We start from the raw sequence: 15,052 nt of genomic DNA, 5'->3' as shown, positions 1-15,052 counted from the left end.
ATAGAAGCAAATGCAAGAGATATCTCATAGTCCTAGTGGACAATCACTTAGATATGAGCCAGCAGTGTGCTGCAGCTGCCAAAAAAGCCAACACAGTGTTATGCATTAACACAGGGATAGAATCAAGATCACATGATCTTTATAACACCTTGGTAAGGCGACACTTGGAATACTGCATCCAGCTTTGATCACCATGATGTAAAACAGATGTTGAGACTCTAGAAAGAGTACAGAGAAGAGGAACAAAGATGATTAGAGGTCTGGAGGCTAAAACATATAAGGAACGGTTGCTGGAATTGGGTATGTCCAGTTTGATGAAGAGAAGGATGAGGGGGGATATGATAGGAGTGTTCCAATATCTCATGGGCTGCCACAAAGAAGGTGTCAGGCTATTCTCCATAATGCCTGAAGGCAGGACAAGAAGCAATGGATGGAAACTAGTCAAGGAGAAAAGCAATCTAGAACTAAGGAGAAACTTCCTGACAGAATAATCAACCAGTGGAACAATCTGCCTCCAGAAGCAGTGAATGCTCCAACACTGGAAGTTTTTAAGAAGAGACTGGACAGCCATTTGTATGAAATGGTATAGGGTTTTCTGCCATAGCAGGGGGTTGGACTAGATGACCTCCAAGGTCCCTTCCAAAATAATAATAATAATAATAATAATAATAATAATAATAATAATAATAATAATAATAATAATTTTTGTGTGGAAAAAGTGATAAAAGTTTTTTAAAAGGTAGTGCAGAATAAAAAAGGGAACAAAAGAAAAAAATGCAAATACCAAAACAGAGAAATAGATGCATAGTTTTTATACCAATGCAATATAATTTTCAAGGGATCACACAAATAGAATTTTGAAACTGGTTTCACTACCAAATTATTGATAGATTCTGAGGCAGGGACTTCATTAATAACTTAGAATGTTAAAAGATTTAGTTGAAAATGATATAAGCTAAACGGGTCATATGAAATACACAATTAGATTAATTGCAATATATAATTTATTTCAGGAATAAGCCAGTTAAGACATCACATGAGTTTTGAGAACTTGCTTTTTAAATTTGCCTAAAAAGTTCAAGAGCTGCATATCCAGCCAAGAACTCAGAAATAAAACTAAAAAGTACTTCTGCTTTCATATCATTTCAATAACCTTATGCGGTTCTTTGGAGTTAATATTACACTGTTTGTGATCTTGGTCAAAAGTCTGATTCAAATGGTTTGGAACTAATTCAACTTCCCCTCACCTGTCTGGTGCTCCTCTATTGGGAACAATGGGAAAGATGGCCAGAGAAGCAGACAACTATCCATTCCATTATAGTGCATTTTCACGAAACCACCAAGGCTTGACTATAAGATCTAAATTAATATAATAGTCAGAAAACAAAAGAAGGAAAACTACACATCAGAGATACATAAAGGAATAGCACGCCCTCCTATCACACACGCTAAATAAAGAATGGAGGCCTGTTTTTCCATTTTGAAATTCAGTCACAAGAGGTCGCTGTTTCCTAAGGAAACCCTCCAAGTGAAACTGAAAATGCAGAGCCCCTCCCTTAAAGGGACCGACGTTCCTGCCGACCAGATCCGCAAGGGAAAGATCGAACAACAGAGAAATCACAACAAGCCAAGATCCAACCTATGAAATCATTGCCAGTATGCCTGGGCTACGTAGGCTCCGCTCCTGACCCCTTGAAGGCAAGGTATTTAGAGAAAAAGAGCAGAGCTTGCGGGTGCTGTGCCTGTGTCTGCGATGCTTACCTGGCCGAAGGGGCTGCTGCAGCTGCTTCTGCTCCAGACCGCCTGGAAAATGGGGAGCGGCCAGCTCCATTATTCTGTGCTGGAGGAATCCCAGCACGGCACCTTTGTGGGCCGCATCGCCCAGGATCTGGGGTTGGAGGTGAGCGAGCTGGTGCCTCGGATGTTCCGGATGCTGTCCAAAGGAGAGAAGGAGTATTTTGAGGTAAACCTGCAGAATGGGATCTTGTTTGTAAATTCCCGGATAGACAGGGAGGAGCTGTGTGCCAAGACTGCAGACTGTGTCCTTCATCTGGAGGTGATTGTGGAGAAACCTCTGAGGTTCTTCCATGTGGAGGTGGAAGTCAAAGACATGAATGACAATGCTCCTGTCTTCTCTTCCAGGGAACAGATCCTGAGCATGGCTGAACTAATAAAATCTGGTATCCGATTCCCTTTAAAGGGAGCCTCTGATGCAGATATTGGTACTAATGCTCTGTTAAATTACAAGCTCAGCCCAAACAACCATTTTGCTCTTGATTCAGGAAATAATGAAGATGAGAGTAAATCTGTAGTACTTGTGTTGAAGGTTCCACTTGACAGGGAGGAGAGTCCTGTGCATCATTTAGTACTGACAGCCACTGATGGGGGTGAACCAAAACTCACAGGAACTGTTCAGCTGGTCATCAATGTGCTGGATGTTAATGACAACCCTCCTGTATTTAACCAATCTGTTTATAGGATAAAGTTGCTAGAAAATACAGCTAGTGGGTCATTAGTTATTACTCTGAATGCAACAGACATAGATGAAGGGATTAACAGGGAAATCTCTTATTTTTTTACTGATAGCCTAGATTATGTCACAAAGTTGTTTGGTATAAATTCTGATACTGGGGAAATCAGAGTAATTGGAAAATTAGATTATGAAGAAAGTAAGTACTATGAACTTCCAATTGTAGCAGAAGATAAAGGAACTTTATCAGGGCACTGTAAAGTTCTCATTGAAGTGTTGGATATAAATGACAATATTCCAGAATTATCTGTGAATTCTCTCTCTGTGCCACTGCCAGAGGACTCCCCTCCAGGGACTGTGGTAGCCATCCTCAGCGCTTCTGACAGGGATTCTGGCACCAATGGACAAACCAACTGTTTCCTGTTGCCCGCTGGAGTACCCTTCAAACTCGAGTCCACATTCAAGAACTACTACTCCCTGATTGTTGGTGCAGTCCTAGATCGAGAGCAGGTGGCTGAATACAGGATGATTGTGACGGTGGAAGATCAAGGCGTTCCACCACTATCTTCTAGCATCAGCCTCTTAGTGCCTATCGGTGACATAAATGACAATGCTCCAGCCTTCACACAGCCCTCCTACACAGTCTTTGTGAAGGAGAACAATCCTCCTGGTGCTCACATCTTCACAGTATCTGCCTCGGACCCAGACGTAGCTGAGAATGCCCTGCTCACCTATTGGATAGACGAGAAGCTGTGGCCATTGTCAAGCTACATCTCTGTACATTCGGAGAGTGGAAAGCTCTATGCTCTGCAGTCCTTGGACTATGAGGAGTTGAAACTGCTGGAGTTCCAGGTGAGAGCCAAGGATGCTGGAATGCCCTCCTTGTGTGGCATTGCGACTGTTCAGGTCTTTGTGCTGGATGAGAACGACAATGCACCTGCCCTGTCCGGATCATCAGAAGAGAACCTGATTCTTCTAGTGGTCCCCGTGATGCCTGGGCATATTGTAGGCAAGATCCATGCCCTGGATGCGGATTCTGGCTACAATGCGTGGCTCAGGTACGAACTGGTTGAAGAAAGCAGTGGTCATTGGTCTGTGGGGCAGTATAGCGGTGAGGTGAGTACCAAATATCCTTTGGATGAGTCAGAAGGAGGCAAAATCCAGAATGTTCTGGTTCTGGTGAAGGACCATGGAAAACCTCAGCTCTCAGCCACAGCCACCCTGAGTCTGTCACTGATGACAAATGGTCAAACAAGCAAAATGGATATTAATCTTCGAAGGTCAGTGGAGACCTTCATACCTCTGGTGGACTCGATCAATATCTATCTGATCATTGCCATCTGCTCTGTTTCCAGCCTCTTCTTGCTGGCCATTCTCATCTATGTGGCCCTGCGATGTCACTGCAAGGCAAAGGAATCTATGGTTTATGGCCCTGGTATGGCCACCTTGGTCTGTGCCAGTGAAGTGGGCAGCTGGTCCTATTCCAATCGCCACAGCCACATCCTGGCAGGGGTGAGCGCAGAGGCTGGTGCCAAGAGTGACCTCATGATTTTCAGTCCCAACATTCCCGTCTTTACAGATAATGGGGAACTAATCAATGGGGTTGATGAGCCCCCAGGTTCTGCTAAAAAGGTGAGTCCAGCTATTGGAGTCCTTCTCATCCACCCAGCATCCTATTTTAATACTTATCATTTAGGATTAGTCTTGAGATAATATTTTTGAATTGTTATCTTTTGACACTTATGGTAAATAAATTTAAAAAATTACAAATCACTAATATTTTTTATGAAGAAATATTTTTCCAATTTGAGAACGTATGGGAAAAAACAAAGAAAGGTTTGTAGTTTACTTGACAGTAAGTGAATCTGTCTTATAATGACAGTAAACCTAAGTAGACTCTTCACCTTATATAATCATTTTGCTCTCCCAAGCTATTTTTTATTTTTGTCTTGTTTTTAGATGGGCATTACTGAATCATTTTTCTTTTGCTGATGATTTTATTATTTGATGAATCAGTTCTCAATGTGATGCCTCTTTTTCTGACAATATTTACAGCTAGCATAAATTGCAAACCTTAAAACCTCATTAATCTGCTAGATGATGCAGAAATTTATTTGTAAGTTCGGCGTCAACTTAGTATGTGTTTTTGGAGTGGGGAAGGATTATGTCATATTAAAATCCAGGTCTTTTATCTTATGGAACTGAACGAATAATCCGAGAGAATAGATCAGGGGTGTCAAACTCAATTTCAGTGAGGGCCGCATGAGCATTGCGGTTGCCCTCAGGGGGCTGGGTGGGTATGGTCAGGGTGGGCGTGGTCTACTGGGTGGGCATGGCTAGAGTGCATATGGCCTACTGGGTGGGCGTGGCCAGCTCTACATCGTTTGCATCAAGGGTGCCTATGCGGGCCTGGGCAGGAGTGGGACAGATCTGAGGGTCTCTGGCAGAAGGAGGGTCTCAGGGCCAGGGCCAAGGCAGGGGGGGGTCATTCCCTCACTGTTTCCAGGATGGCTTCACGGGCCGCATGAAACCACTTCGCGGGCCGGATCCGGCCCCCGGGCCTTGTGTTTCACATGTCTGGAATAGATGAAGTATGAGGGGATTGAAGGAAGGAATCTTCAACAAAATAATATTTGGGAATCTAAGGTTTTGACAGCTCAGCAGTATTTTCCAACCTTGCCAAGTTGCAGATGTGTGGTCCTGAGATTCCCGAATTCTCAGCAAAGGGCAGCTGACAGGGAAATCTGAGCCTGCAGGGCTTCATAGCTGAAAATGATGGAGCTCGGGGAATACCTGTTTTTATTCTGAGAGGCTCATGGAGCAATTAAGCAGTAAAGGCTAAAAATCTGCTTGGATTTTTCAAGAACATGTCAAATGTCATTTAATCAGATATTTTTCTCAGTACAGATGTGCTTTGCCAGTCCTTTACTTCTGTGAGGTGTTCTTTTTTTAATCTTCACAATCTATTTTGTAAGCCTGGGATGTCTTGGTGGTTCCCCATCTACATACAGTTCAGCCATGTTTCCTTTCTTGAGACCAGCCAAAGTCAGCTGAGTGATCTCTTACTCTAAAGAGTTACTCAACTTACTGAAATTGTAGGGATGGTATGAACATCTAACATACTGATTTCACCAAGTCATTAGACAAAGTATACTGTAACTTTCTGAGTAATAAGCTTGTTAAATGTGAACCTGATACCTTGCTAATTCAATGAAACTATAGCTGAGTATTGAAAGAATACTGATCAAAAACTCATAGAATCATAGGACTCCAAAGGACCTTGGAAGTCTTCTAGTCTAGCCAGCTGCTCAAGGTAAAAGACCATATACCATCCTGGACAAATAGTTGTCGAGTCTATTCCTGAAAAGCTATAGCAATTGAGCACTCACAACTCCAGGAGGCAACTTTTTCCCTTGATTAATAGTTTTCATTGTCAGGAGATTTTTCCTCAGTTGGATCTCCCTTTAATATGTTTCCACCCATACTTATTGTTTTCTAGTATTTTGGAGAATAAGTCTATCCTGTCTTCTCTGTGACAGCCCATCAAGTAGTGGAAATCTGCTTGATGTCATCCCTAGTCCTTCTCTTCATTGGACTAGACCAGGGATAGGTAACCTAAAACACTCAAAGAGTCACTTGGACCCATTTCCCATTGAAAAGAAAACACTGGGAGCCGCAAAACCCTTTTGACATCTAAAATGAAGATAGCATTGCATATATTGCTTTTTACCTTTATGCTATGTATAAAAAAACTTTAGTGTGCTGCATTTATGAAATCAATGAACTGCAACAAAGAAAACAAATGTTTATTTCTGCGTGCAACAAAAACATTTTGAACTCCCAAAAAAAGATGCTGGGTCGAAGGTTACTTTTAAATAAAATACTCAAATGTCTATTTGAGTCCTCATGTTTATGAAATAAAAAGCCAGTGCAAACTATAAAAAACTACAAACAGAAAAATAGAAAAGAAAACAATTGTAGGGGGGAAAAAAGAAAAGGACAGGAGAAAGAGGGAAAAAAACCTTTCTCCTTCATCCCAACAGGTAAAAACAATTTTAGTAGCTTATCTACCATCTTTAAATACAGCATAATTATCCCCATACCTCACCTGTTAATTACAAAAATCAAAATACTTCATTAAACGTTCTTTACTAAAAATCCAGTAAGGACAACAACATATATACATATATTTTTTTCTCTCTCTCTCCCTCCCTCCCTCTCTCTCCCCCGTCTCTCCCTCCCTTCCTTTCTTCCTCTCTCTCCTTCTCTTTCTGCCCTTGGTCTTCCAGTTCTCTTCGCCCACCCTGTGTGTTTGTGTGTTGTTTGTGTGTGTGTGTGAGAGAGAGAGAGAGAGTGAGAGAGACAGAGAGGTACTTGTGCTTTCCTTCTCTCTACCTCTCTCCGATCTTTTGCTCATCTGGCAAGTGGGCTTCATACTGTTCTTGGACAAGCTGATACACATTCTTATTGGGTTGGCTCTCTTCCTGCTTTCTGTGGAGCATTAAGCTCATCAGCTTCTCCGAGGACAGCATGAGTTACACACAGACACACAGAGAGAGAGAGAGAGGGGGGGGAGTGCAAGTGCCTCTCTCTGTCTCTCTCTGCAAACTGGGAGCGGCAGGAGAAGGCTGAAAGAGCCGCATGCAGCTCCAGAGCCGCTGTTGACGACCCGTGGACTAGACATACCCAATCCCTGCAACCATTCATTGCATACTTTCATCTCCAGTCTCCTAATCATCTTTATTGCTCTTCCCTGCACTTTCTTTTTTCCCTGTTGGTTAACCATGGATTATCCACAACCTAATGTGGGTTTGGCCAAGGGGTGAAACATGGTTTTCCATGAAATTTGAAGAACTAGGGGTGACATGATAGCAGTGCTTCAATATCTAGAGGCCTGCCATAAAGAAGAGGAGGTCAACTTATTCTCCAAAGCATCCAAAGACAGAACAAGAAGCAATGGATAGAAACTAATTAAGGAGAGAATCAACCTAGAAATAAGGAAACATTTCCTGTCAAAAACAGATCACGTAATCACAAATATTATTGCATTCTTTGACCTGAGTGTTAACTGGGGGGGGGGGGGGAGGAGCCAAGATGGTGGACAGGCAGCAAAGGCTGTAAAGAGCTCCTCCAAAAGTAAAAGTAAAAGCATTCTTTGACCAAGTGACAAAATTAGTGGACTAGAGGACTACTGTGGATATAATTTTCTTGGACTTCAGTAAGGCATTTGATAAATTAGATCACAACCTACTACTTGATAAGATAGAAAAATGTGGGTTAGACAGCATCACCATCAGATGGATTTGTAGCTGGCTGACTGGACATACTCAGCATGTGGTCCACAATGGAACTGCATCTACGTGGAGGGAAGTGTGTAGTGGGGTGCCCCAGGGCTCTGTTCTAGGCCCAGTCCTCTTCAACATCTTCCATCAACTATTTGGATGAGGGGATAGATGGGGAACTCATCAAATTTGCAGACGTCACCAAGCTGGCAGGAATAGCCAACACTCCAGAAGATAGGCTTAAGATACAGGAGGATCTGAACAAACTGGAACACCGGGCACTATCTAACAAAATGAAATTCAATGATGAAAAAAGTAAAGTTCTACATTTAGGCAAGAAAAACCAAATGTACAGGTATAGTATAGGTGGTATCTTGCTCAATAGAAGCAAATGTGAGAGGTATCTCAGAGTCCTAGTGGACAATCACTTAGATATGAGCCAGCAGTGTGCTGCAGCTGCCAAAAAAGCCAACACAGTGTTAGGCTGCATTAACACAGGGATAGAATCAAGGTCATATGAAGTATTAATACCACTTTACAACACCTTGGTAAGGCCACACTTGGAATACTGCATCCAGTTTTGATCACCATGATATAAAAAAGATGTTGAGACTCTAGAAAGAGTACAGAGAAGAGGAACAAAGATGATTAGAGGTCTGGAGGCTAAAACATATAAGGAACGGTTGCTGGAATTGGGTATGTCCAGTTTAATGAAGAGAAGGATGAGGGGGGGATATGATAGGAGTGTTCCAATATCTCAGGGGCTGCCACAAAGAAGGATTCAAGCTATTCTCCAAAGTGCCTGAAGGCAGGACAAGAAGCAACGGATGGAAACTAATCAAGGAGAGAAGCAACCTAGAACTAAGGAGAAACTTCCTGACAGAACAATCAACCAGTGGAACAATCTGCCTCCAGAAGCGGTGAATGCTCCAACACTGGAAGTTTTTAAGAAGAGACTGGACAGCCATTTGTATGAAATGGTATAGGGTTTTCTGCCATAGCAGGGGGTTGGACTAGATGACCTCCAAGGTCCCTTCCAAAATAATAATAATAATAATAATAATAATAATAATAATAATAATAATAATAACAACAACAACAACAACAACAACAACAACAACAATAATAATAATAATAATAATTTTTGTGGAAAAAGTGATAAAAAGCTTTTTAAAAAGTAGTGCAGAATAAAAAGGGAACAAAAGAAAAACAAAAGAAAAAATGCAAATGCCAAAATAGAGAAATAGATGCATAGTTTTTATACCAATGCATTATAATTTTCAAGGGATAACACAAATAGAATTTTGAAACGGGTTTCACTACCAAATTATTGATAGATTCTGAGGCAGGGACTTCATTAATAACTTAGAATGTTAAAAGATTTAGTTCAAAATGATATAAGCTAAACAGGAGTCATATGAAATACACAAATAGATTAATTGCAACATATAATTTATTTCAACTTGCGTTTTAAATTTGCCTAAAAAGTTCAAGAGCTGCATATCCAGCCAACATCTCAGAAATAAAACTAAAAAGTACTTCTGCTTTCATATCATTTCAATAACCTTATGTGGTTCTTTGCAGTTAATGTTATGCTGTTTGTGATCTTGGTCAAAACTCTGATTCAAATGCTTTACATCTAATTCAACTTCCCCTCACCTGTCTGGTGCTCCTCTATTGGAAACAATGGGAAAGATGGCCAGAGAAGCAAATATCCATTCCATTTCACCAAAGCACCAAGGGATCAATATAAGATCTAAATTAATATAATAGTTAAAGAACAAAAGAAGGAAAACTACACATCAGAGATATATAAAGGAATAGCACGCCCTCCTATCACAGACGCTGAATAAAGAATGGAGGGCTGTTTCTCCATTTTAAACTGCGGTCACAAGAGGTCGCTGTTTCCTAAGGAAACCTAAGTGAAACTGAAAATGCAGAGCCCCTCCCTTAAAGGGACCGACATTCCTGCCGGCTAGATGCGCAAGGGAAAGATCGAACAACAGAGAAATCTCAACAAGCCAAGATCCAATGTATGAAAGCATTGCCAGCATGGCTGGGCTACGTGGGCTCCGCTCCTGACCCCTTGAAGACAAGGTGTTTAGAGAACAAGAGCAGAGCTTGCGGGTGCTGTGCCTGTGTCTGCGATGCTTACCTGGCCGAAGGGGCTGCTGCAGCTGCTTCTGCTCCAGACCGCCTGGAAAATGGGGAGCGGCCAGCTCCATTATTCTGTGCTGGAGGAATCCCAGCACGGCACCTTTGTGGGCCGCATCGCCCAGGATCTGGGGTTGGAGGTGAGCGAGCTGGTGCCTCGGATGTTCCGGATGCTGTCCAAAGGAGAGAAGGAGTATTTTGAGGTAAACCTGCAGAATGGGATCTTGTTTGTAAATTCCCGGATAGACAGGGAGGAGCTGTGTGCCGAGACCGCAGACTGTGTCCTTCATCTGGAGGTGATTGTGGAGAAACCTCTGAGGTTCTTCCATGTGGAGGTGGAAGTCAAAGACATGAATGACAATGCTCCCATCTTCTCTGCCAGGGAACAGATCCTGAGCATGGCTGAACTGATAAAATCTGGTTTCCGATTCCCTTTAAAAGAAGCCTCTGATGCAGATATTGGCACTAATGCTCTGTTAAATTACAAGCTCAGCCCAAACAACCATTTTGCTCTTGATTCAGGAAATAATGAAGATGAGAGTAAATCTGTAGTACTTGTGTTGAAGGTTCCACTTGACAGGGAGGAGAGTCCTGTGCATCATTTAGTACTGACAGCCACTGATGGGGGTGAACCAAAACTTACAGGAACTGTTCAGCTTGTCATTAATGTGCTGGATGTTAATGACAACCCTCCTGTATTTAACCAATCTGTTTATAGGGTAAAGTTGCTAGAAAATACAGCTATTGGGTCGTTAGTTTTTACTCTGAATGCAACAGACGTAGATGAGGGGATTAATAGGGAAATCTCTTATTTTTTTACTGATAGCCTAGATTATGTCACAAAGTTGTTTGGTATAAATTCTGATACTGGGGAAATCAGAGTAATTGGAAAATTGGATTATGAAAAAAGTAAGTTCTATGAACTTCCAATTGTAGCAGAAGATAAAGGCAATTCTCCATTATCAGGGCACTGTAAAGTTCTCATTGAAGTGTTGGACATGAATGACAATATTCCAGAATTATCTGTGAATTCTCTCTCTGTGCCACTGCCAGAGGACTCCCCTCCAGGGACTGTGGTAGCCATCCTCAGCGCTTCTGACAGGGATTCTGGCACCAATGGACAAATCAGCTGTTTCCTCTTGCCCACTGGAGTACCCTTCAAACTTGAGTCCACATTCAAGAACTACTACTCCCTGATAGTTGGTGCAGTCCTAGATCGAGAGCAGGTGGCTGAGTACAGGATGATTGTGACAGTGGAAGATCAAGGCGTTCCACCCCTGTTTTCTAGCATCAGCCTCTTAGTGCCTATCAGTGACATAAATGATAATGCTCCAACTTTTCCACAGCCCTCCTACACAGTCTTTGTGAAGGAGAACAATCCCCCTGGTGCTCACATTTTCACAGTATCTGCTTCAGACCCAGACGTAGCTGAGAATGCCCTGCTCACCTATTGGATAGACGAGAAGCTGTGGCCATTGTCAAGCTACATCTCTGTACATTCGGAGAGTGGAAAGCTCTATGCTCTGCAGTCCTTGGACTATGAGGAGTTGAAACTGCTGGAGTTCCAGGTGAGAGCCAAGGATGCTGGAATGCCCTCCTTGTGTGGCAATGTGACTGTTCAGGTCTTTGTGCTGGACGAGAACGACAATGCACCTGCCGTGTCCGGATCATCAGAAGAGAACCTGATTCTTCTAGTGGTCCCCGTGATGCCTGGGCATATTGTAGGCAAGATCCATGCCTTGGATGCAGATTCTGGCTACAATGCCTGGCTCAGGTATGAACTGGTTGAAGAAAGCAGCGGTCCATGGTCTGTGGGCCAGTATAGCGGTGAGGTGAGTACCAAATATCCTCTGGATGAGTCAGAAGGAGGCAAAATCCAGAGTGTTCTGGTTGTAGTGAAGGACCATGGAAAACCTCAGCTCTCAGCCACAGCCACTCTGAGTGTGTCACTGGTGGCAAGTGGTCAGACAATGAAAATGGATATCAATCTTCGAAGGTCAGGGGAGAGCTTTGTGCCCCTGGTGGACTCGATCAACGTCTATCTGATCATTGCCATCTGCTCTGTTTCCAGCCTCTTCTTGCTGGCCACTCTCATCTACGTGGCCCTGCGATGCCACTGCAAGGCAAAGGAATCCATGGTTTATGGCCCTGGCATGGCCACCCTGGTCTGTGCCAGTGAAGTGGGCAGCTGGTCCTATTCCAATCGCCACAGCCACATCCTGGCAGGGGTGAGCGCAGAGGCTGGTGCCAAGAGCGACCTCATGATTTTCAGTCCCAACATTCCCGTCTTTACAGATAATGGGAAACTAATCAATGGGGTTGATGAGCCCCCAGATTCTGCTAAAAAGGTGAGTCCACCTCTTGGAGTCCTTCTCATCCACCCAGCATCCTATTTTAATTCTTATCATTTAGGATTAGTCTTGAGATAATGTTGTTTTTGAATTGTTATCTTTTGACACTTATGGTAAATAAATTTAAAAAATTACAAATCACTAATATTTTTTATGAAGAAATATTTTTCCAATTTTTTTTTAATTTTAATACTATTTATATCCCGCCCTTCACCGAAGACTCAGGGCGGCTTACAATTTAAGCACAAACCAATGTGCTTAGCAATAGCCTTTATTCTATATATATGCCTGCTTATTAGGGCTTATTAGCCCCCCCCCAGCGGCATTATACAAAGTCAGCTTATTGCCCCCAACAATCTGGGTCCTCATTTTACCTACCTCAGAAGGATGGAAGGCTGAGTCAACCTTGAGCCTGGTGGGATGTGAACCTGCACTAATTGCAGGCAGCTGGTGTTACTTAAGGAGGCATTAGCCCACTGCTCCACCAAGGCTCCTTGGTGGAGAAGGAGAAGGAGAATTTGAGAAGGTATGGGAAAAAACAAAGAAAAGTTTGTAGTTTACTTGACAGTAAGTGAATCTGTCTTATAATGACAGTAAACCTAAGTAGACTCTTCACCTTATATAATCATTTTGCTCTCCCAAGCTATTTTTTATTGTTGTCTTGTTTTCAGATGGGCATTACTGAATTACTTTTCTTTTGCTGATGATTTTATTATTTGATGAATCAGTTCTCAATGTGATGCCTCTTTTTCTGACAATATTTAGAAACCTTGCAAACCTTAAAACTTCATTGATCTGTTAGATGACGCAGAACTTTATTTGTAAGTTTGGCGTCAACTTAGTATGTGTTTTTGGAGTGGGGAAGGATTATGTCATATTAAAATCCAGGTCTTTATCTTATGTAGCTGAACAAATAATCCGAGAGAATAGATGAAGTATGAGGGGATTGTAGGAGGGAAATTCTTGCAACCTTCAACAAAATAAGATTTGGGAATCTAAGGTTTTGACAGCTCAGCAGTATTTCCCAACCTTGCCAAGTTGCAGATGTGTGGTCCTGAGATTCCCGAATTCTCAGCAAAGGGCAGCTGACAGGGAAATCTGAGCCTGCAGGGCTTCATAGCTGAAAATGATGGAGCTCGGGGAATACCTGTTTTTATTCTGAGAGGCTCATGGAGCAATTAAGCAGTAAAGGCTAAAAATCTGCTTAGATTTTTCAAGAACATGTCAAATGGGGACTTTATTCATTTAATCAGACATTTTTCTCAGTTCAGATGTGCTTTGCCAGTCCTTTACTTCTGTGAGGTGTTCTTTTTTTTATCTTCACAATCTATTTTGTAAGCCTGGGATGTCTTGGTGGTCCCCCATCTACATACAGTTCAGCCATGTTTCCTTTCTTGAGACCAGCCAAAGTCAGCTGGGTGATCTCTTACTCTAAAGAGTTACTCAACTTACTGAAATTGTAGGGATGGTATGAACATCTAACATACTGATTTCACCAAGTCATTAGACAAAGTATACTGTAACTTTCTGAGTAATAAGCTTGTTAAATGTGAACCTGATACCTTGCTAATTCAATGAAACTATAGCTGAGTTGAAATATTTATTGAAAGAATACTGATCAAAAACTCATAGAATCATAGGACTCCAAAGGACCTTGGAAGTCTTCTAGTCTAGCCAGCTGCTGAAGGTAAAAGACCATGTACCATCCTGGACAAATAGTTGTCGAGTCTATTCCTGAAAAGCTATAGCAATTGAGCACTCACAACTCCAGGAGGCAACTTTTTCCCTTGATTAATTGTTTTCATTGTCAGTAGATTTTTCTTTAGTCAGATCTCCCTTTAATATGTTTCCACCCATACTTATTGTTTTCTAGTATTTTGGAGAATAAGTCTATCCTGTCTTCTCTGTGACAGCCCATCAAGTAGTGGAAATCTGCTTGATGTCATCCCTAGTCCTTCTCTTCATTGGACTAGACCAGGGATAGGTAACCTAAAACACTCAAAGAGTCACTTGGACCCATTTCCCATTGAAAAGAAAACACTGGGAGCCGCAAAACCCTTTTGACATCTAAAATGAAGATAGCATTGCATATATTGTTTTTTTACCTTTATGCTATGTATAAAAAAACTATAGTGTGCTGCATTTATGAAATCAATGAACTGCTACAAAGAAAACAAATTTTTATTTCTGCATGCAACAAAAGCATTTTGAACTCCCCCCCAAAAAAAGACGCTGGGTCGAAGGTTACTTTCAAATAAAATACTCAAATGTCTATTTGAGTCCTCGTATTTATGAAATAAAAAGTCGGTGCAAACTATAAAAACTACAAACAGAAAAATAGAAAAGAAAACAATTGCAGGAGGGGGGGAAAAAGAAAAGGACAGGAGAAAGAGGGGAAAAAACCTTTCTCCTTCATCCCAACAGGTAAAAACAATTTTAGTAGCTTATCTACCATCTTTAAATACAACATAATTATCCCCATACCTCACCTGTTAATTAAATGTTCTTTAATTAAAGTCCAGTAAGGACAGCCACATATATTTATATTTTTTCTCTCTCTCTCCCTCCCTCCCTTTCTTCTTTCTCTCTCTCTCTTTCTCTCTCTCTCCCTTCCTCTCTCTTTCTGCCCTTGGTCTACCAGTCCTCTTCCCCCACTCTGTGTGTGTTGTGTGTGTGTGAGTGAGAGAGAGAGGCACTAGCGCTTCCCCCTCTCTTTCTCTCCCTCCCTCTCTCCCTCTATCCGATCTTCTCCTCACCTGGCAAGCTGGCTTCATGCTGTTCTTCGACAAACTGAT

At 42.0% G+C, this 15,052-nt stretch overlaps 2 protein-coding genes across 2 annotated transcripts; both read left to right on the top strand.

Moving 5' to 3' along the window:
- Positions 1-1,684: 1,684 nt before the first annotated feature.
- LOC310637911 (protocadherin alpha-5-like) lies at positions 1,685-6,056 on the top strand. Its single transcript, XM_083358532.1, has 2 exons — positions 1,685-4,102; positions 5,970-6,056. The coding sequence occupies exons 1-2, from the start codon at positions 1,754-1,756 to the stop codon at positions 5,982-5,984; spliced, it is 2,364 nt and encodes a 787-aa protein (XP_083214658.1). The 5' UTR covers positions 1,685-1,753; the 3' UTR covers positions 5,985-6,056.
- Positions 6,057-9,899: 3,843 nt separating this feature from the next.
- LOC310637910 (protocadherin alpha-5-like) lies at positions 9,900-14,758 on the top strand (the record flags this gene model as incomplete). Its single annotated transcript, XM_083358531.1, has 2 exons — positions 9,900-12,254; positions 14,131-14,758. 2 exons carry the CDS (start codon positions 9,900-9,902, stop codon positions 14,143-14,145), a joined length of 2,370 nt encoding a protein of 789 aa, XP_083214657.1. The 3' UTR covers positions 14,146-14,758.
- Positions 14,759-15,052: the final 294 nt, after the last annotated feature.

This window comes from Vipera ursinii (genome assembly GCF_947247035.1).
Source record: "Vipera ursinii genome assembly, chromosome: 3".
NCBI classification, from domain to species: Eukaryota; Metazoa; Chordata; class Lepidosauria; order Squamata; family Viperidae; genus Vipera; species Vipera ursinii.
Note: the sequence above shows the minus strand (reverse complement) of the source record. Positions and strands in the feature narration are given on the sequence as shown.

What these genes read in the sequence shown, in the direction of transcription:
- LOC310637911 (XM_083358532.1), top strand. Translation starts at nt 1,754, where the DNA reads ATGCTTACCTGGCCGAAGGGGCTGCTGCAGCTGCTTCTGCTCCAGACC.